General features: G+C 36.0%; 1 protein-coding gene across 3 annotated transcripts in view; it reads right to left on the reverse strand.

Moving 5' to 3' along the window:
* Window positions 1-24,216, reverse strand: part of Wdr70 (WD repeat domain 70) — a 312,490-nt gene that overhangs the window by 82,135 nt on the left and 206,139 nt on the right. For all 3 annotated transcript variants that reach the window (XM_074077580.1, XM_074077579.1, XM_074077581.1), the window contains one exon: window positions 15,784-15,958. In XM_074077580.1, the coding sequence (XP_073933681.1) occupies window positions 15,784-15,958 (175 nt within the window). The remainder of the gene's footprint in view (window positions 1-15,783; window positions 15,959-24,216) is intronic.

The raw sequence follows: 24,216 nt of genomic DNA on the forward strand, positions 1-24,216 counted from the left end.
AAACTTCACAAATGAAATGTAAATCAAAACCACACTAAGATTCCATCTCACTCCTGTTAGAATAGTTATCATCCAAAACACCACCACCAACAAATGTTGGTGAGGATGCTGGTGGGAATGTAAGCTACTGCAACCACTTTGGAAAACACTATGGAGGCTTCTTAAAAAACTAAACACAGATCTGCCATATGATCAAGCAATACTATTCCCAAAGGAATGTGACTCAGGTTATTACAAAGGCACCTGCACGCCCACGTTTATTGCAGGACTATTCACAATAGCCAAGTTATGGAAACAGTCAAGATGCCCCACTACCTATGAATGGATTATGAAAATGTGGTATTTATACACAATGGAATTTTACTCAGCCACAAAGAAGAATGAAATTTTGTCATTCGCAAGTAAATGGATGGATCTAGAGAACATCATCATCTTAAGAGAAGTTAGCCAGACTCAGAAGGCCAAAGATCATTATGTTCTCCCTCATATGCGAACTTTAGACCAAAAACAAATGCAGTAATGTTGCTGGACATGGGTCACACGCTAAGGGGAGAACATATACAGGAGGAAGAGGAAAAGGGAGGGAAACCTAAAACTTTAAAGTGTTTGATGTGCCCACTGTAGAGGAGCAAATAAAGAGGCCACTATGGGAGGGTGACCAGGAAGTAGTGAAGAGGTCTTGCAGAGATGAACCAGTTTGGGTTGTAATACACATGGGCAAGGAATCTCTCTGTATAGCTATCTTTATCTCAAGCTAGCAAAAGTGCTATGTCTTTCTTATTATCTCTTATGTTTTCCCTTCAACAAAATTGGAGAAGAGGGCAGAAAAGGTTCTGCCTGGAAGGAGGAGGGAGGAGAGAGGGAGTGGGGGAAGGGGAGGAGAGATGGCCCAATGTATGCACATATGAATAAATGAATAAACAATAAAAAAGGCAAAATTTTAAACACTGTGAAAAAATGAGGTTTACATTAAATATCCATTTCTCAGCTTTAGCCTCAAAAATTCTTCAAAATCCAAACACCACCTCTACCACTACCACCTCATCTAGGAAATTACCTAGACATCTGAAATAGCTCCCCAGCCCTTTGCCCTGGGCTTCCACCTTTCTTCCCAATGGTTATTCTCCATGCAGAATAAAAATGTAACTTGGTCATGTCATTCCTCTCCTCAAATCCATCTATGGCTTCCCATATCCCTCAGAAGAGTATCCCAACTCCTTTACATACCCTATAAAGCCCTATTTGATCTGATTATTTTCCCACAACCTTATTCAGTCTTCTCTTGAGAAGGAAGCTAGTTTATCAATCTGATTTGCCCATGTGGGAAGAATAACAGAATACCTGACATGGCTCTTTCCTTTCCCTTCCTGGATCTTTAGCTGCCCTGTAATTCTTCTCTGCACCTCCATGCCCTTGGTCTTCCTGGGGCAGTCTGCTGGGGTCAGAGGTGACTGAGACAGGGTAGGCAAATCTGTCCTACTGCACACATTTCTGGCTTTCCTCCTTTATCTATAATAAAGGTAGATTCTGGCTTTTATCCATTATGCTTTAGTGATTGGTCTTACTTCCCCATATATTTATATTCTAGGCAGGTAAGAAGGGTAATAATTGTAAAGTCCACTAAAAACCCTAAAACATTAAAACACACACATGCAAGATACATACATATTATATGGGATATATAAAACGACCTAGAAATGTTTATCGCTGGGTGGTGTACTTACAGGTGACTTATTTTATGTTTTCGATTAATGTTTTTACAAATGAGTTATTTTTACAATCAGAAAAAAATAATCAAAATTAACTTTGACTGCCATTACATAAAGCAAAGCTTATACTAGGTTTTCAGAGGAAATCATGAGCTATCTAATGAAACTGAAAACAAAATTATCAAATGACTGTCTCTAACCATGACTGCACACAATGCAGACAAAAAATTTATTCTTTCTTAAGATCTTTCATTTTGACCTTTATATTTTGCCTAAATTCTTTTGTCACCAGTGAAAAAGCAGAACTTCACATCCTCTTGAACCAAATTCTCATATTTACTCAATGTAAAGAAAATACAAGATTATGCTACCTGCTTGCTTACGATATTTACATATTTGATTCAAACTGTTTGCCTGGATTGGCCTCAAACCATTAATCTCCTGATCTCTGCCTCTAGAGTAGCTAGGATTACAGGTGCGAACCACCATGCCGGTCTAAGTTTTGCCTTTTTTAAGGATACACCTGCAATCCTAGCTACTCAAGAGGCTGAGACTGGGAGGATGATGATTCAAGGCTAGGCCAGGCCAAAAAAATTTAAAAATTAGTGAGATCCCGTCTTAACCAATAGCTGGGCATGGTGGCATGTGCCTATCATCTCAAGTTACATGGTAGGCTGAGATCAGGAGGATCATGGGTTCAAGGCCAGCCTGGTCAAAAAAGCTTGCAAGACTCCATATCAATGGAAAAAAGCTGGGTATGATGTCATGTTGTCTCCTAAAATAGGAGAACTACGGTCCAGGCCAGCCTGGGCAAAAAGCAAGACCCTGTTTTCAAAAAGAACCAGAGTAAAAAGGGCTGGAGGCATGGCTCAAGGAATAGAACACCTGCCTAGCGAGTACAAAGCCCTGAGCTCAAATCCCAAGACAAAGAAAGAAAAAAGAAGAGGGGAGGGGAGGAGAGGGGAGGCAAGGAGGAAGAGAGGGAGGAAGGAAGGCATGAAGATAGGAATGAAGGCAGGAAGGCAGGCAGGAAGGAAGGAAGGAAGGAAGGAAGGAAGGAAGGAAGGAAGGAAGGAAGGAAGGAAGGAAAAAGGGATACTATGTGTAAGGTTTGTATTTCAAAATTAGATTTCGAGAGCAAATATTTTTGATACAATTCAAAAATGTAGGCTGCAGGTAAATTAAACCATTGAAATTGAATTTAGCGAATACTTATTAAGTCCCTGCTACATGTGCTTTGCACACCAACAGATCCAAAGACAAGGAAGAAAAATTCCTTGCTTCAAAGAGCTCATAACAGGGATATATAAACTTCACTGCCCTTACACAACTTAGCGCAAAAAAAGATAGCCTCCTTTATCTATTTCCACATTCAAGTGGCAAGAGAACTCAGGGTTAAAAATTTCACTGCTTATGTGCACAATTGAAAATATAATTCACAACAGTAAGAATATGGATCATTCAAATTTTGGGGGAGATGGGGGAGAATACTGGGGCTTGAACTCAGGACTTCACACTTGTTAGACAAAGCTCCACCACTTGAGCCACAACCCAGTCCTTTTTTGCTTTAGTTTGTTTTTCAGATAGTATCTCCCATTTTTTTCTGCGTTAGCCTCAAACCACAGTCCTCCTAATGCCACCTCCAAAGTTGCTGACATCCAAGGCAATAACCATGACAAAGGCCTATAGGCAGCAGGTATATAAGTGGGAAGCCCCCAAGGTGAGACAAAGTTAAGAAATAATTTGATAAGTAGAAAGAGACCACCTAGCCTGGACCTTAGTTAGTGTGAAGGAGACTAGTGGGGAGATAAGACAGACATCAAAGTACTGCCTTATTTCATGACTTGAATCATCCTTTCCCTATCCAACAGCTTGAGCCAACATTATGTCACTACCTGGTTATGTCTGCAGTCTGCGTAAATTCACTATAACCATGGGCCAAACTGTGGCACCGCACTCTTCACTTACTAAAAAGATGAGATTTTTTTAAATGGAAAATTATTTCAAAAAACATTTAAACCAATTATTTTACTTAAATGTTTTCAGGGTTTATACTCCTAGATATATAGTCTTCTAGTCCGTAACAGAGCACCATGATTATTCAAGACCATCCTAGAGTACACACATCTGATTTGAGCTTCTTTTCAATAGATTAGAATCCCACTAGCAGTTGGGGGCTTTCAAGAAGGTAACATAAGGCGAAGTGGTCAGAATAAGGAACGGCATTAAAGCAGTAAGTAAGAGTATGCTTATAAGGAAACAAAAGTATATACTATGGCCTGATTTTTAAAAAAAGGTAGTTTTCTTTTCCTGCTGCATAGAGTTAGGGTACCTGAGAATCAGCATAGGTATATGCATGAGTCCACCTGTTAGGAAAAATGCCGCTCACAAAGAAAGCTCACGAGAAAAGTCTCACATCCAAGAGCAAAGTTTAATGCCAGGCCTGAACTGCCAGGCTGGCCAGGAAAAGATGGTGCAGCACAGACTCTCGGCCAGGCATGGCTTTTATAGAAGAGGGAGGTTAAGGAAGTTAGCGCATGCACAGGAGTCTGGGTAGGGGTGAAGCTGTTATTGGGAATGGCTCCATTTCTCAAGTGAGGCCTGAGGATAAAATGGTCACAGATTTACAAATGGCAATATTATTGTCCTATCACCGCCCAGATATCCCTCCTGGCCTGAAGGCTGGAGACAGAGTTTTCTCCCCACTTCCAAACTAAGGATGATATAAAAATAACCTAAAATTAAAATTCTCCCCCCTTTTTTTCCCTGCACATAGTGCCTCCATTCCACCTGGAAGAGACCCTACCTATAATCACTTTTCTCCTTTTCTATAACAAAAATGTACTATTTCCCTTAAAAATTTTTTTAAAAAGCAGATTTTTATTCATGGGGAAAATCATGGAAGATATCTGAAGACTGGATTAAGACATAACTAAAAGGCTATAATTGGCAGTTTGAGGAAATGTAGACTTCATTCACTATGTGATAAACACTGAAGAATGAGTGTTACATTTGATATGATTTAAACTGGGGCTAGGCATACATCACAGAGTACAGACAGACAAAGGTAAGAATATCCAACAACATAAGTTAGAGGAGATGAGGGCAGACCAAAGGCAAGAGAGATGAAACTGAAGTGGCAGATCTGAGAAACACTAAAACAGAATTTGTAAGATAGCCACTAGCTGCAGGAGGTAGAGAATATTTTGAAGCTCCAAATGGAAAAATAATTAAGATAGCAAAGCCAAATAGAACAGTGGTTTCTAAAAGAGATGAACTGTTGTGTTTTGGTACACTGAGATTAGTTCTAGAATATCATCCTGGTGAAGCTGTTCCACAAGCAGATAATACAGGTCTGCAGTGAAGAATGCTTACAATAGAATTAAGGGAAACAGACTCAGTTAGCAGGCACTAAAAGTGGTGACAACTGAATTAAAACAGTTCATCTTCTCCAAAGGAGACTAAGAAAGTTGACTTCTCTTTATGCTAACATGAAGCCAGTAGGAAACACAGTCAGAACAAAGCTGAGAAGAGTAAGAACAAAAGGTAAGTGTCACACATGTCAAGGCTGCTTACCCATGCCTTAAGTTTAGAGCAAAAGGGAAACTGGATGGAGGAAAAGCTGTTTCAGAGTGCTAATATCCAGAGCAAGGACTGAAAACTACTGAATTTAGTGCTGAGAAAGTCATTCTTGAAAATAGTAAAAGAGACAATATATCCTTATTGATAGAGACAAAATACCAATTTTCTAATTCTTCAGAGCCTTTGAAAGCAGTGGACAGGATCTCTGTTTTCTTCACTCTGGTATCACCAGCACCAAGAACAGTTCTTAGAGCAGAGAAGGTGCTGGATAACTTTCTGTAGAATGAACAATATGTTCTCTCTACTCTCCCATTCATCAGACCCTCTTGCTCTTGGTTTCCCTCCCTAACTTCAAGCTGAGTCCACAACTGTCTTACCAACCTCCTAAACTATAGGGCCTCATTATCCTTTGGTTACATGTTTTCTATTTTGTTCTCTCTCTGTGAGTCTTTTAGACCCTTCTAGCCCTCTTGTCCTAAAATTTCATAATAGATGGCTTGGTGGGAGTCTTTTTCATTCTTTCCAGATAAGTCTTTCCCATCTGGAAAGTCATGTTTTATTTTGTTTTCAGTTCTGAGACTTTGGGGAGGTAATTATTTCTTATCTGGTTCTATCTTCCACCATTTCCTCTTTCTAGAACCTTCTAGTCAAATACTGGTGTCTGAATTGAACTTTCAAGTCTCATATCCTCTCTCTCTTGCCTTTTATTCTACTATATAGATTTCCTTAACTATATCTACTTTCTAGATTTTTATGTGGTTTCCTCCTCTGCTATCACCTGTTTATTTTCCAAAGCATTTTCTTGATCTCTAAACAGTCACTTTTTTGTAGTACTTTGCTCTAGTTTCTTGGTTGGGTAAGACAATTGCTCAAATGTAAGACCATGGACTTAGCTCACTAGGAAGGAAAACTAGGAACAGGAGGGTCTCTGTTTCTGTCTGTCTCTCTTATCTGAGAATATAATTATAATATAATAGTATTAATTATATTACAATTAAGATTAATGATATAATTAATTATAATTAGGATTGTTTTATTTTCTGAAAATTTTCTTCAGTTTTCTACATTTTCTCTCTCCTCCCTCTGAGATACCTACCCTGCTCTAGTCTTGATATTTCATTAGAGAATTCCTCAAACATCTGGTGACCCTTGTTTGTCCATTAGTATTTAAGAGTAAGCCACTAAAAAGCAAATTAGAAATTCTAAGCCAGGGATCATAATCTTTTTCTATCAAGGACCAGATGGTAAATATTTTGGGCTTTGAGGATTACATTCTCTGTTACTACTCAACTCTGCTATTCTAGTGCAAAAGTAACCATAGACAGTACATAAATAATTGGCAAGGCTGTTCTAATAAAACTTTATTCATAGAACTGAAATCTGAATTTTATATAACTTTCATTAAAAACTATTATGGTAGGCAGAATAATGCCTATGAAGATCTCTACATCCTAGTCCATAGAACCTGTGATTTCAGACAGCAAAGGGGAATCAAGGTGTCAAATTGAATTAATGTTACTAATCAGTTGATATTAAATTAGGGAGATTATCCTGGATTATTTAAGTAGGCTCAATGACACCACAGAGACTGCTTTAAAAGTGACAAAGGGAAGCAAAAAAGAGGTCATAATGCTACAATATAAAAAGGATTCAACTCATTCTTGCTATCCTTTAAGATGGAGGAAAGAAATGAACCATGAACCAAAGAATATGGGTAGACTTTAGCAGCTCAACAAGCAAGCAAACCGATCCTTCCCTGGACCTCCAGAAAGGAACATAGCCCTGCCAACATTTTAGCTCAGTAAGACTACTAACCTACAAATATGTAAGATAATATGCCCTTGAAAACACTAAATCTGTGGTAATTTGTTATAGAAGCCATAGAAAAATAATACAACCATTTAAGACTGTGAAAATCTTTCTTAGCTTACAGGCTACAAAAAAAAAAAAAAATTACATACAATAGAAGCCAGGGCATGAAGATAGCAAGTTTTGAGGCCAGCCTGGGCTACATAGCTCAACCTTGTCAAAACAACTGCCCAAAAAAACAACATATAGTAGGCTAGACTTGGTACACAGGCCATAGTATTTTGGTTCCTGATAAAGAGATTCATGAATCAGACTGCCTAAGATTGAACCCCAGGTATGCTACTTACTAACTATATTAGGTAAGCAATTCAATGTCTTTGTGTATGGATTTCCTTATCTATGAATGACAATAGCAGCACTTACATATTAGGGCTGCTATAAGGATTAACTGAAATATTATGCATAAAGTGATTAAAATATTGTCTGAACAGCAATAAGTATACTCAGTAAAAGCAACAATAATAGTAGACAAAAGTGGTAGAACACTTGCTTTGCAAGTGCAAGCCCTGAGTTCAAACCCCAGTCCCACCTAATAACAACAACAGAGGAGAAAGAGAGAAATAATAACTCTGTATTAAGACTTGCACTTTATTTCATCTTTGCCTAGAATACAGGATCTTTTTAAAACTACAAAAAAGTTATAGCTTAAATTAAAATAATTGACAAATTAGAACTTAAGTTTAAGGCAACTAATTTAACATACTGTTGAAGGATATTTGTGTTTTGAATTACTGGCATACTTATTAGAAAAGTAATAATTTAAAAATATACATGTCAAAAACACTATGGAACAGTTTCAATCTCAGATGTTGCCCAGTTCTCTTGAATATTTGCAAAACTAATTCATATATATTCTCAGACATATATAGACCCAAAATTGGGTACATCATATTCAAATTTGCCAGAGCAAAACGGACTGGACGTGTGGCTCAAGCAGTACAGCACTTGCTTTGTAACAGCAAGGCCCTGAGTTCAAATTCCAATCCCACGAAAAATGAAGAAAATGCAATTAATGTATGTTGTGATTGTATGCCTTTGGTGTCATTTATAATATGGGCTGCTCAGCTATGTGGTAGACTTTTAGCTGTGTCTCTCTATATTTTTTTCTAAACTTCCAGTATGAAGCTTAATGAAGGGCAAAAATCTATATTTGAATTTCTAGCATTGTTTAATATACTTTTCAAAGAGTCAAACCAAGAGCTATAGCTCAAGCAATAGAGCACCAACTTTATGTTTTGGGGCCAGCCTGGGCTGAGTACATACTCCAGTCCCAGGAAAGAACAGAAAAGAAGAGGAGGAGTGAGGAAGGGACAGGAGAGGGGAGGGGAGGGGAGGGAAGAGGAAAGGATGAGAGAGAGGAGGGGAGAGGGGAGGGAAGAGGAGAGGAGGGGAAGAGATGGAGAGGGAAGGAAGGGAAGGGAAGGGGAGGGGAGGCGAGGGGAGAGGGGAGGGGAGGGGAGAGGAAAAATAAAACTTTGTGCAGAGAGTCAGACCATTTTTTTTCTCAAAGTAACATACTAGAAACATTTTCCAAATCATTTGGTATTTAAAGATTGTTTGCAAATAAAATGTAGGTTTATCCTCCATAACTTACCAGTACTCTCCCCACTTACAGTCAAAATTGTGCTACTAGCTGGATGCCAGTGGCTCACATCTGTAATCCTAGCTACTCAGGAGGCAGAGATCAGTTGGATCACAGTTTGAAGCCTGCCCGGGCAAATAGTTTGCAAAACCCTATCTCAAAAACACCCATCACATAGGACTGGTGGAGTGGCTCAAGGTGGAGGCCCTGAGTTCAACACCAGTACCTGCTCCCCCCACCCAAAAAATGCTACTTTAACTTGAATATCTATTATGGGGTGAAGGTTGTGAATTATTATTAAGTTATCGGTCTTTATGGAAAGAAGGGAGCAGACACCTGGTAGAACACACTGGCCTATGCTACAAGAGGGGGTCTTAGCCTTTGAGGCCCTGTTTAACTCATAATATAATAATAATGCAATCACTATCAAGATAAAGGACCTTCAGAGACTACAAAATAAAACTGAGGCCAATAGGAAAAAGGGAACAGGTACTAAAGAAAAGGTTAGATCAAAAAGAATTAAGCTAGAAGGTAACACCCACGCACAGGAAATCAATGTGAGTCAACTCCCTGTATAGCTATCCTTATCTCAACCAGCAAAATCCCTTGTTCCTTCCTATTATTGCTTATACTCTCTCTACAACAAAATTAGAAATAAGGGCAAAATAGTTTCTGCTGGGTATTGAGGGTGGTGGAGAGGGAGGGGGCGGAGTGGGTGGTAAGGGAGGGGGTGGGGGCAGGGGGGAGAAATGAACCAAGCCTTGTATGCACATATGAATAATAAAAGAAAAATGAAAAAAAAAGGTTGATAGCTACAGTAGCATGTTATAAAATTTTTTTAAGTAAGGCTGAAAAAAGTTGTTTTTTACTAAAATGATCTCAAATGGAAATTTTAAAATGAAATTTTAAGTGAAATGAAAAATTTCATTTATGTTTCTTCACAACTATAGATAGTAAATGGTAAATAACTATGTAAGAATGTTTTCCAAATCAAAGTTATATGACTTTTTAAGATTGTGTAACAGATGACTAAATATTAACAGCCCTGATTCACAGAATGTTTCCTTTATGATAATAATCTATAATCTTAAGAGCTGGTGCAGTGCCTCAAGTGGCAGAATGCCTGCCTAGCAAGTGTGAGGCCCTGAGTTCAAACCCCACTGAAGGCAACAATAGTCTTAGTGCACATACTTACTAAACCTCTATAAAACTAAGTAATTTTTATTTTTAGCAATTACAACATCTTCGTAAGAATGTCAAAAAGCAGAAAAAAACAAAGATCCATTAAAAAAACACTATAGAAAATAGTTCAGTCTCAGAATTTGGTTTTAATTAGTTTACTTGAGGTCTAAGAGCAAAAGAATAAAAAAGCTGTATTATGAAAATTTGTTAAAAGATACTACTAAAAAGCAAAATCTGAATTCTTAAAAACTATTTTTATTGACAAGGAACACGAAATAAAAAATGTCCAAAAGTAAGCAGTGATTTCTGGGAGACTAAGTAACTTGATTAACCCAGAGACTCAAGTGTCACCTTTTCCACCAAACAATTCTCTTTATTCTGCTTTATTGCTGACTGTAATATCTGTTGTATCAAATTAGCTTGGAAGTGATTCTTAAAAACATGATTCAGAAAAGAGGCTTTTAATGTGACTTTTTATGCAGAGTAGTTATACTTTATTTAGTAAATACCAACATTATTACTATGCAATTTCAATCAATCCCATTGCTTATCCATACTACATACCACCTACCACCCTATGACTGTCCACCCTGGCCTTTGTATTCTCTAACTCTTCCATAATTGGTCATTAGACAAGTCAGAATCTGCTCAGAAATTATCTCACAGATTATTCTCTAACCTTTTCAATAAACTACTTACAGGCTTAAATTTCTTTGTCTCTTTCTCAGTGAGAGAGAAAGGGCTCAAGATTACTAGTTAATACACTTCTGATGTACATTGATAGGCACATATGGAGAAAAGTACAGAAGAATATATCCCAGTGGAAAGTGGACAAACATATAAAATATGTATATACAAACACATATAAAGCAAACTGCAAATTTTCTTTCTATAAAAACAAGCAAACTTTTAAATCCATATATCTGTGTACACATGCATTAATAAAGAGGAAACGTATAGAAGGATATAATTCAACCTTTTAACATGGCTTATCTGACATCAAATGAAGGCATTTAAAAATTTGTGCTGTGCTAGGTATGTTATCACTGGTGGCTGTTTCCTGAATTCTTGATCCCTCTTACCTATTTCCTTTTCACTAGGGGCCTGATCTGCTGAGAAGTTAAACTCCTTTTTTTTTTATTGTTTTATTATTCATATGTGCATACAAGGCTTGGGTCATTTCTCCCCCCTGCCCCCACCCCCTCCCTTACCACCCACTCCTGATGTGATCATTAGTCCTTGCTCAACTTTCTCTGGTTCATTCTCTGACACAGCTGATTAATGTGGGCACTGACCAGTCACTGAGCTGGAGAAATGTCCCTAAAGTGTCCAGGAGGCCTGAGGCTTTCCTGGTAAAGAGTTATGGTAAGTGGTGATTTTCACAAAATCAGGTGTTGAAGAGCAAAGGACCAGGAAGAGGCAGTCAGATGAAAAATGGGTCAAGTTGTTGGCAGTATCTATTGGCAAGCCAAATGCCAATTGCTGATCACCAATATCAAAGGAAGGAAAGACTCCATGAACATGATGATCTCCATTGTCCTGACAAAAATTTATTCTACAAAGTAACTGCAATACTAACATAGTATGTTCTTTTAGCAGACAGCTAGCATATTGTAGGTTCTCGATATCTATTAAAGAGCAGCAATCCTGCTTTGAGGAAAATAAGACCCAAGAACGAATTTGATGGGGGTTTGCATATGAAGAGAAGTCATTTAGGTATTCATAAGACTATACAAGCTGAACTATTTTAAGAGCCAGAAATTACACTTGAGAGACACAAAAACAGTTTTTAAAAACTGTTATTAGATAATCCAAAAATCAGTCAAATATACAGATTGTATATACTATGTATTAGTACACCATTAAGGGGACACTAAAACTTACCCTAATGTCTCTTATTTTCTCCCACCAAGACTTGCACATACCTACATCTTTATCTTACTATTTCACAAAACTCAGATATTTTTTAATATGTTCTTTGAAAGAAACTGATCATCTCATTTTAAGTTATTTTTCAGAAGACACAGATTCAGGTCAGGACCAGTGGCTCACACCTATAATCCCAGTTACTTAGAAGGGAGAGATTTGGATGATTGTGATTTGAGGCCAGTGGGGGCAAATGTTCATAAGACGCCACCTCAACCAATAAAAATTGGGTATAGAGGTCCACACCTATCATTTTAGCTAGATGGGAAGCATTAATAGGACTTCAGTCCAGGTTGGCCAAGGGATAAACATGAGACCCTGTCTCACAAATAACCAAAGAAAAAGGGATAGGGGAATGGCTCAAGTGGCAGAGCACCTGCCTAGCAAGTGCAAAGCCATGAGTTCAAACCCCAGTAACTGCAAAAACAAACAACAACAATGACAAAAAGCATATTGGTTCACTTATTCATTCAACAAACAGTTACTGAAGGTCAGCTATATACTAGGCACTGTTCCTTGCTCTGGGAATACAGCAGGAGCCAAAAAGAGGCCATAGTCTTTTCCCTCATGGAGCTAACATACTACTGGAGGGAAAAAAAACAATATAGAGGTGAAACAAACACCACAACATGTCAGAGGAAATCAGAACTACAGAAAAAACATTGAAGGCACAGAGAATGTCACTAGTGAAGAGAAGCTCATAATTTTAAACAGGATGTGATTAGGGAAAGTCTTGCTAAGGAGAAAAAATTGAAGCACAGAACTGAAAGAGGTGAGAGAGAAAGCCCTCTGAATATAAGGGAGAAGAGGGTTGTAGACTGAAGGGTTCAACATGTGCAAAGGCCCTGAATCAGGTGTTACCTCTCCAATGTCATCCCCCATTATTATGCCTCTCCTTCATCTTACTCCAACCATGTACTGACCTCCTTGCTTCTACTTGAATATTACAAATAACAGGGGAGTGAGGAGCCTGGGAGGTAGTGCACACAAGTATTAAGTACCTCAGAAGACACCTCAAACTCAAAGATAACTCATAATCACATGAATGAAAGGGACCTTGGCCAAACAAACATTCTGCTTGAGCAGCAATGTCCAACATGACCTTCTGCAAAGATGGAAATGTTATATCCATGCTGTTTGACAAGTAGCATTAATCACATAAAGCTATTGCATACTTGAAAAGTGGCTACCATGACTGAAAAACTGATATTTTAATTGCATTTTATTTTAATTAATGTAATTTTTTTTTCTAGTTGGGACTGAGGTTTGAACCCAGGGCTTCACACTTGCAAAGAAGGCACTCTGTCACACCTTCAGTCCATTTTGGTCTGGTTATTTTAGAGTTGAGATCTTTTAAACTATTTGCCCAGGCTGGCCTTGGACCTCAATCCTTCCAATCTCAGAATCCCAATTAGCTATATTATAGGCATGTGTCACCAGAACCTGGCTTAATGAATGGAACTTTAAACAGACAAATGTGGCTAGTATTTAGCATACTGGCCATCATAATTTTAGAGTAAAGACAGATTATGAGGACACAGAGATTTATCATTAATAGAGGTACTTAACTTATAAAGAAATATGCTTTAGGCTGGATGTAGTGCTGCAGGACTAATCCCACCTACATGGGCAGAGATACAAGGATCAGGATCCAAAGCCAGCCCCTATTCAAAATAAACTAAAGCAAAAAGGATTGTGGGGTGTGGCTCAAATGGTCCAGTGCTTGCCTAACAGGTGTAAGACCCTGAGTTCAAACTCTAGTACAGAGGGAGGGAAGAAGGGAGAGGGAGGGAGGAAAGAAGGGAGGGAGGAAAGAAGGGAGAGAGGGAGGGAGGAAGGAAGGAAGGAAGGAAGGAAGATACTTCACTTAATTTGCTAAAGTTCAAATTGGTCAAATGAGAATTCTGTGACTAAATGTGTCAATTGTGATAGCTTTACTTAATATAGCCAAACGTACTAACCATTATCTAACTTTTGGCTTTTACATAGAAAGCTACTTGCAATAGGCTTTCTCACTTTAGCTTTAGTGTTTCTCTGTGATTTTTTTTTTTAGTAACTGAAATATCAGATCAGACATTTTTTTAAATCTTTTTTTAAGTCAAGTTGTGTTTCCTGCTGGCAAGTTTTTTCTAGTCAATTTGTTTTCAGTTAACACGTTAATATGCAAATATAAAAATAAAAATAAAATATAATAAATAGGACATGGAATAGATTATACATTCATGTGTTATTAAATTCTAATGACACAGAGTCAAAGATTGATTAGTAAAATGGCTTAGGAGATTTCTTTTTTTGAAACTGGCATTCATATGGCTTTATTTCTCACAAAACTGGAAATAGTATACACTCATTATTTCAAGATACACAAAGTCAATCTTCAAAAACAATACTGAACTTTATAAAAATAGATGGGTTCTAAGAAAAACACACACACACATATATATATGAACTATACCAAAACACTACTATTAAAGCTATACAAGAAAACTACATGTTTTAGCATTTCTACAATTAAATCAACAACACCCAGAGACGATGAAAGCCAGTTAGGAAAAGATTTATTGCTTGTTAAACCTCAGTTTACAATTCAAAGGAGTTTTAAAATCTCTGAACTGTTATGAAGCTTTATGGGGTTTATAGTGAAGATGAAAACAGAAATAAAAAGATCTGACAAACAGAAAATGCCAAAGATATTTCCAGCATTATCAGCATGAATTTTTTCTCGCATCATTATTTTTTACCTTATACTTAACACAGCCGACTTTACTTCATCTCCCTGAAAACATAACTATGTTTTCTAGGATCTTGTTCAAAACATAAATGCTTCAGGGACAAAGATAAACAGAATATTATTTTTATAATATATATTTTTAAAACTAGAATGTAAACTCCATGAGGGTAGGATTTTTTTTGTGTGTGTGTGGTACTGGGGCTTGAACTCAGGACCTACACCTTGAGCCACTCCACCAGCCATTTTTGTGTTAGGTATTCTCGAGACAGGGTCTTGTGAACTATTTGCCTGGGCAGGCTTTAAACAGCAATCCTCCTGATCTCTGCCTCCTAGTCGCTAAGATTACAGGCATCAGCCACTGGCACCCAGCAAGAGTAGGAATTTTTGGTAAGTACTCTCAGTACCTAGACTAATGTCTGACATATAGTACATAATCAATTAATCTTTACTAAATTAGTAATTTTGACGAGAAGTTTTTTATTAAAATAAAGAATCCAAATTGTATTATGGCATTTGTGTAGAGTTCTATTTTAACATTGGTAACCTAGACCTGTTTTACTTATCAAACATTTCTGTTTAAATATCTATACATACCACAAAGAACTTTTTTAAGCTTCTTGGTAATTTACAAAATTAGTCAGTGTTTTTTACATTTATTATCTCTATGGATTATATGATCCTTTTCAATGCCAAGATTTATTTATTCTAATAATGACATAAAACTATAAAGGGAAAACCTAAAATTCATTGAAACAGAATGTTACGGAATGGAATAGTAAAACACTATGTTACTTAAACTACTACAGAAATAACTGCAAAATGACTGAGAGATGATCCTAGACTTTCCATGGTTTTTCAACATATTTCAAAGGGCACTGTGTAGTTCTCTGCTTAATCTTCCTTTATATTACTGTCAAACCCTTCACTTTTAAAATCAAATAAATTGAGATATTATAAAATAAGTTGCATTGTTTTTGAAATTTTATACTAAAAGAGCAAATTTAAATCAAAATCTAAAACACACTAGGATATACTGAGCTGGAATATTTGCTGAAATGCCATTTATTGCAAAAGTCTCAACTAACACTAAAGTTTAAGTTAGGTCTAAACTCAGGAAATTGACTTCATAATATTTCAGCATGTTTGTCTTTATAAGGTAGGTAGTTGTACTCAACAGAAAGAAAACATAAGCACTGACTTACAGTCAAATTTCGATCCCAGATCTGTATGCTTCCATTCTGGCAGGCAGCTGCTATGAGGCTTCCATCTCTACTATATGTACACGTAGTAGGAATGACTTTTTTACCCTGCACTGTCCGTGGTTTAAACACACTTTTCTGCTTCTTTGGATTTTCAACTTCCCATATCCTCACAGTCCTAAAGAAAAAGGGGATTTTATTTGTTAAAAAAAAAAAGAAAGAAAGAAAGGAGTTTTAAAATAGGGAAGAGTTTATAAACACCCTCTTGTCTTTTATTCCTCTGGGACGGGGAGGGGGGGGGTTGAACCCAGGACCTTGCACATGGTGGTAAGCACTCTACCATTTGAAGTACACCCCAGCCCTGCTTTGCCTTTTAAGCACATTAGTTTAAAAACATGCACTATAAAACATTCTCCATTTATAAATAAAGTTACCCATGAAAATAAAGTGAAACACCTGAGTTGTACTGTCATCAAATCAAAAAACAAAAGTCAAATTCTACTTCAAATCTATCAGTTATTTATTAGTTCATGTTCTCTAGGGCAATGGCCTACAAACTCTGCTGACTATACGCCATGATCAAACTACTGAATATATGTCTCCTAAAGAACATACATTAATTTATAAATTACTTACATGTGCTAATGTACTGCTCTATAACATAAACCAGAAAACACACTGAAAATAAGTCACTAAAAAAAGAAAGACATCCCCTCTAGGGCCTAGACAAAGATGTTCTGCCTCTGGGAGAGGCGTAGAAACACAACTCTGCCCCTGAACTTTCACTAAGCAACAAGTCACAGCAGTCTAGGCCTGGGGCAGGAGCAAAATACACTCTTTACTGACAGTCCAGAGAAAGGAGCACTGACACTGAAAAGCCTTATGATCCAGAGTGGGGAAAGAAAACATAAAATAATAACAATGTATTATGATGTATAGAATGTGTTTAAATAAAAGGTATGACAATAATAACACAAAGGTTGGAAAGGAGGAACGGAAGAGAGACTTTCATATGCTAAAAACATTCATTATAATTCCTAGCACATTCACTGACAAATTTTTAATAATGCATACATAACGGTGGAATAAAATGTAAACAAAATTTAATGTTATTGAAAGTAGGAAAACATAAGAAAGATAATGTGATAAACATAAAACGAATAGCAACATGTTAGATGTAAATCCAACCTCATCAATAACTGTATTAATTGGGAATGGCTCAAAACTCTAATTAAAAATGCAAAGATTATTAGATTGGATTAGATAAAAGCAAGACACAGGCAGATTTTGTTTTTACTTTATAGATTAGATAGAAAGACAGAAAGGAAGATAGATAGACAGGCAGTCAGTAAAAGGATGGAAATAAAGTACAAACTTTTAAAGCCCTAGCATGACCAAAGTTGACTTCCAGAATAAGAAATCTAAGCAGAGATGAAAGGAAATTTTAATAATAACTGACTCTACCAATTGTCCCTAATAGCAAGACTTCAAAATACAAAAGCAAATATAATAGAAATAAAAGATCAGGTAGCAAATCCATGCTTATAGCTATACATTTCAAGACTTCTCACTGAGTAACAGAAAAGTAGACTCTCCCCTTAAATATACAAAGGCCTGAAAAACACTCCCAACCAAATGCTAATTAAGTGCTAATTAACACTTACAGAACACTTCATTAGATAAGCGGATGAACATTCTTTTCAAGTGCATACTGAACATTCATCAAGACAGATTATATTCTGGGCCATAAACAAATCTAAACAAGTTAAAAATAGTCCAAATCAGACAAAGTATATAAACTATAAAAAATAAAATTAAATAAGCAATCAATAACAGAAATTTATCTGGAAGTGTGTCTTTTCCCAAATATTTAGAAATAAAGGAAAACATTTCTAAGTAATCCACAAATCAAGGAAAAAAATCATAAGAGATGTTAAAAAAATACTTTGAATCCAATAATTAAGAAAACACAACATACCAAAAGTTATGGTACTCAGCTAAGGCAGAGCATAAAAAGGAAGTATGGAACTAACTGTATAATATAGTAGGGGAAAGAAAATCAATTACTCAAGATTCAACTTTGTGAAACTAGGGACAAAGAGAAAGAAAAAAATTAAATACAAGGCAAGCAGTGAAAGGAAATAATAAAAATAAGAGTGCATATTAATCAAATGGAAAACAAATAAAAAATCTATTTTGGTACTGAGGATCGAACTCAGGGCCTCAGACTTGCTTATGCAAGTGCTCTACCATTTGAGCCATACCTCTAGTACTTTTGATTTTAATTTGTTTTTCAGGTAAGAGTCTCATGCTAACTTCGCCTGGGCTTCAAAGCATAATCCTTCTGTCTCCAACCTCCCAAATAGCTGGGATTACAGATGTGCATGACCAAACATGACCCAAAAGCTTTTTTGTTTTAGAGGTCAATAAAATTAATTGACTGAGATTGGTTATTTTAAAAGGAAATTGGATACATATATCCTGAATGAAAAATGGATTCACTATAGAGCTTAATGACATTAAAAGGATAATAGGGAATTTAATGAAGAACTTTATACAAGTAAGTTTGATTTTATATATATATATATATATATATATATATATATATATATATACACACACACACACACACACATAAAATGGAAACATTTCCTGGAAATACACAAACTACCAAAGTTCACTCAATAATAAATAAATTACTGAAATATTCTTATTTCAATATAATAAGCAAAGCATATCACTTAAAACCTTCCCACTAAGAAAATTCTATAAAACTTCACTGATGAATTCTACTAAATATTTATGGAAAAAAATATAGATTAAGATTCCCAATACTAAAATCTAAAATATTCCAAAATCTAAAACTTTTTGAGCACTAACATGATGCCACAAGTGGAAAATTCTATACCTCATATCCTGTGTTTTGTTTTGTGCACAAAATTATTTAAAATTTGTATAAAATTACTTTAAGATATGTGTTTGAGGTGTATATGAAACACAAACTTCCTGTTTAAATTTGATTTCCATCCACAAAATATTCCATTATAGATATGCAAAGTTTCCCAACTCCAAAAAAATCCCATTAGAAATACTTTTGGTTCCAACCATTTTTGATAAGGAATAGTCAACCTTTAGTAGAGAATAGAAAAACAAACTCCTAGAAAATGAAGAGGAAATATTTTCCAACTTATTCTAGAAAGCCAGCATTCTCTGATGCTAACATCAAAGTGGCTATAAGAAAACTGCAGACAAATATTCTCAATGAACAGACACACAAAAGTCCTTAACAAGACTCTAGCAAATTCAATGAACAGTGTACAAAAAGGATAATTTATCATGATTAAATTGTTATTTAGCCAGAAGTACAAAGAAAAACTGAAAAGATTGAAAATCAAAAAATACAACACATCATGTCAACAGACTACAAAAGAAAAATATGTACAATCACCTCAACTGATAGAAAAATAAATAAGCATTTGAAAAATTCCAATATCCATTCATGATAAAAAAAAAATTCTCAGCTAGAAAGAGAATAGAACTTCCTGAACCTAACGGAGGACAACTACAAAAAAAACCCTACAGGTTAAAACCTAAATGCTTTCTCCTGTGCTTGAGAACAAAGCAATGAAGTCAGCATTCATCATTTCTGTATATTTATTGCCAGCTAATGCAATAAAGCAAATGAAATGCCTACAGATTGAAAAGGAAAAATAAAATTATCTTTATTAAAAGACCACAAAATCATCTATATAAAAAATCCCAAGAAAGAACAAAAATGATTCTTGAAATAGTGAGTTTAGCAAGGTCACAGGGTACAAAGTCAGTAATCATAAATCAATTTTATTTCTATATTATCATGAAAGTAAAACTACTCATAACAGCATGAATAAATGTGCAATCTGACAAAATACAGTGTGTAGTACTTATAAACAGAAAATGAGAAGCCACTTCTGAGAGAAATGAAAGGAGACAACCACAAATGAGAAGATGTACTGTATTCATGGATTGGAAGAGATAATGTTACTAAGGTTGCTTTTCTCCCTAAACTGATCTTTAGATTCAAAGTCATCTACATCAAATTCAGGCAGGGTTTCAAGGGGCAGAAATTGGATAAACTAGTTTTAAAACATACAGAAATCCAAACAACTTGGGAGAACCTAAATAACTTTGAAGAAGAACAAAACTAGAGAACTTGCCCCAGGTAGTATGACTTATAATTACACATATAAACATCTAGTCATTTTACAAAAAGATGTCCTTGACAGCAACAGTTCTGGTTTTACTTGTTTTAGTCCTTGTATGCCTATGAATTGTACCTTGTATCTCTCAAACACTAAATGTATGTTGCATGAATGAGTAAAATAATTGTACTTCCCACATATGCATTTTGAGATATTATCTATAGACAAATGAAATGGAATTGATTTTTAAATGCATAAGATTTCAAATAACATTTTATCTGAGGCTGTCAAATATTTGTGATTTATTCTAAATTACGTCTTTTTGATTGTATTTTAAAATAACTTTTTTATGTCTTCCCCTAAACTTTACTCTGGAACTTCATCAATAGCTTAACATTACCAAAGCTCACTTATCAGAGTTATCAACCCCAGTTTTGGACCTTACCTTTATACTTGTAATCCCAGAATTTGGAAGGCTAAGGCAAGAGGATTGTGAGTTTTAGACCAGTTGGCCTACATAGTGAGATCCCACCTGAATAAAAAAGTTGTAACTAAATAAATTTTAGAACTAGCAATGAACAAAATGTGAGCTCAAATAAGGGTTTGAAAACAGTGCACAGGAGAAACAGAAAGGCAAAACAGAATTCCAGGATTTAAAAGAACCTGATGGTTGTTTTATATCTCACTACTCCATTCCATTTTGTTGCTGAATAAAATTTTACTGTATGGAGGATCACATTTTGTTTATCCATTCACCAAATGAAGGCTTTCAAGTTATTTCTAGTTTGGGGTTATCTGGTTACACAAACAGCACATGTTTAACTTTATAAGAGACTATTTTCTAAAGTGGCTATTTCATTTTGCACTCCCACCAACGATGCCTGAACATTCTAATTGCTCCACATCCTCATCAACACACGGAATCACCAGATGTTTGTAAAGCCATTCCAATAGGTGTATAGTAGTAGTGTACTGTGATATTAACTTCCAAAATGACCAGTAACATTCATGATTTTTCCACATATTATTTCTCTTTTTGGTGAAGCATGTGTTCAAAGCTTCTGGCTACTTTGCATGCTTAGTTATTTCTTTTGCTTTTACTGAATTTTGATAGCTGTTTATTCTAGATACAAATTAGTTTTTCTTTTCTTTTTTGACAGTGCTGGGGATTGAACCAGGGCCTTGGTACATGCTAGGTAAGTTCTCTACACTTGAGCTATATCCCCTAGAACTGGACACAAGTAGTTTTTTTATTGTTTTATTATTCATATGTGTATATGAATAATAAAACAATTCATTGGGTCATTTCTCCCCCCTGCCCCCACCCCCTCCCTTACCACCCACTCTGCCCCCTCCCTCTCCCCCACCCCCTCAATACCCAGCAGAAATTATTTTGCCCTTATCTCTAGTTTTGTTGAAGAGAGAGTATAAGCGATAATAGGAAGGAACAAGGGTTTTTGCTGGTTGAGATAAGGATAGCTATACAGGGAGTTGACTCACATTGATTTCCTGTGCGTGGGTGTTACCTTCTAGGTTAATTCTTTCTGATCTAACCTTTTCTCTAGTCCCTGGTCCCCTTTTCCTATTGGCCTCAGTTGCTTTTAAGGTATCTGCTTTAGTTTCTCTGCGTGAAGGGCAACAAATGCTAGCTAATTTTTTAGGTGTCTTACCTATCCTCACCCCTCCCTTGTGTGTTCTCGCTTTTATCATGTGCTCAAAGTCCAATCCCCTTGTTGAACACAAGTTCTTGATGAGTTATGTGTTTGGCAAATATTTTCCAAGTCTATAAGTTGCCCTTTCTTTTTTGAAGGTTTGAATTTAGGTTCAAAGGTTTAGGTTTGGAGGGATTTTTTTAGGGTTTGAATTTAGGCCCTGTACTTGTTAGTCAAGCACTCTACCACTTGAGCCACACATGTCCAGCCTTTTATTCTTTAGTTTATTTTTCAGCTGGCACCTTGCATTTTCACCCCGGTCAGCCCTGGAAAACAATCCTCCTAGTTCCACTTCCCACCTACCTTGGTTTACAGACATGCACTGCCACATCCAGCCGGTCTCTTCATTCTTTAAGGCAGACTTTCTAATAGCAGATATTTTAAATTTTGATATAGTCTAATTTATCAATACTTTTTGGCTTCAAATCTAAGAAATCTTTACCTAATTCAAGGTCATAGAAATTCCTCTGATTTCCCCTACAAGTTTTATAAACACATCTATAATGTATTTGAATTAGTTTTTGTACATAGTGCAAGGTATGAGTCAAGGTTGATTTTTGGCATATAATATTCAATTGTTATAGCACTATTTGTATCTGAACATTATATAGACTTCTCCCCTACTAAATGCATTCTGTACTGCTTACTTGTTTGTTTTTGTTTTTTTAATATCTGTTCATTCCAGAGTTAGCAAATACAACCCAGCTGTCTAGGAGGCAAAGATTGGGAAGATCGCAGTTAAGGCCAGCCCAGGCAAAAAGTTAGTGAGATGTCATCTCAACCAAAAAGCCAAATGTGATAGCGTGTGCCTGTTTTATACCGACTATGAGGAAGGCTTTATACATAGGAGAACAGTGGTCCAAGGCAAGCCCCAGCAGCAGCAACAAAAAGACCCTATTGAAAAAACTAACTAAAGCAAAAAAGGGCTGCGATCATGTCTCAATTGGTAGAGCACCTGCCTAGTAAGCATGAGGCCCTTAAAGTTCAAAGAAGCCCTAGTACCACACACACAAAAAAAAAAGCACCAAAAGTTGAGGAGCACCACATGTATCTTTTTCTTTCTACCCTTGGCTCAACAACAGTGGGGATAAATTATGATAGTCAATTTCTCTTTTTTATATCTGAACATCCTCAATGTCAGATGATACTTTAGAATTACAATATAAAAGGCCCCAGGCAAGCCTAAAGTATCATTATCAGCCTTGTTTAAAGTTCTTCATTTCTAAAATTGGATAATAATACCAACAATGAAGGGACTGTGAGGATTAAAGGAGATTAGGGATGTAAACACATCTAGGACAATACTTGGAACACAGTAGGCACTCAATAAATACTAGTTCCTTTTTGCTCTTCCTCTTGGACCAAAAACACACAAAAAAACCCAAAATTAATAAATCCAAAAACAAGTATTTCCATTTATTTCAGTGGTTTATTACCAGCTTTAGCTAGCTATCAAAATAACGGGAAGGGGGTAAAAAGCAGTTTAACCACCATATAGATGTAGGAGATACAAATTTATCCAACATCTGATAGTGACTAATTACACTATGGTTTTATGGCTCTGATTCTCTGAATCTATGCCTAAAAAACAGATGCTAAAGTGCTAGGCCATTAGGTATCTGTCAAAACATATTATGCTGAAGAACACATATTTTAAAAGTTGGAGTGAGATCTGGTCTTATAAAATTAAAACTGTGTTTCATAAAAAAGATTTAAAAATAGAAGAAGGATCTGCCTGGGCCTTTCTGGACATAAAATGAAAACATCCAGAAGACAAGAAAAAGACACAGGTGGGGTCATTACATTGCCCCAGGCACAAATGCTTTCTGTCTTAGAATTTTGAATTCTTGCCAGATAAAAGTTCTAAACTTTCTGGCATCTGCTACATAAATGCATCACAGCATTTGGCAGAAGGCAAGGGAAGCATTAATTTTGCATGGAAATCACTTAAGAGATCTTGGTTTAATTTTTCTCTGAAGACTACACAAGCAACTTGAGTGATATAAGAGTCTGAAACTTGCTGGCCCTCTTGGCAGAACAAATCTAACTACCTTCTTTTCAAAAATGCCCAATATATACTCAGTAACTGCTGTAAGAATACAATTGCATTTATGAGAAATTTATTTGGTGTTAATGTTTTATACTTGCATTTACTGAAGCTGTATGGTTCTAGTAAAACTCAGAATATTCATTCAGTCAAAAGGCTTGAAAAAGTTAAAGGCCTTATGAAATCTAGAATTAGAGTCAGGAGTAAATGCTATAAGAAATAACTACTTATATAATTACATTTATGGGCAGTTTGTTTATAGTTTTTTCAACAAATGATGCTGGAGATAATTGGCAGTCCACATGTTTAAAAAGGTATGAATTTAGAGCCTTACTTCACAGTATATAAAAATAAGTCAAAACAGTTCATAGACTTAAATATAAAAATCTTAAAAGATATGAGTAAATCTTCATGACCTCAGATTAGAGAATGAGTTCTTAGATATAATACCAAAAGCAAAAATGATAAAAAGGAAAGTGAAGAAGTTAGACTTTCA

Source organism: Castor canadensis, chromosome 6 (assembly GCF_047511655.1).
Source record: "Castor canadensis chromosome 6, mCasCan1.hap1v2, whole genome shotgun sequence".
NCBI lineage: Eukaryota > Metazoa > Chordata > Mammalia > Rodentia > Castoridae > Castor > Castor canadensis.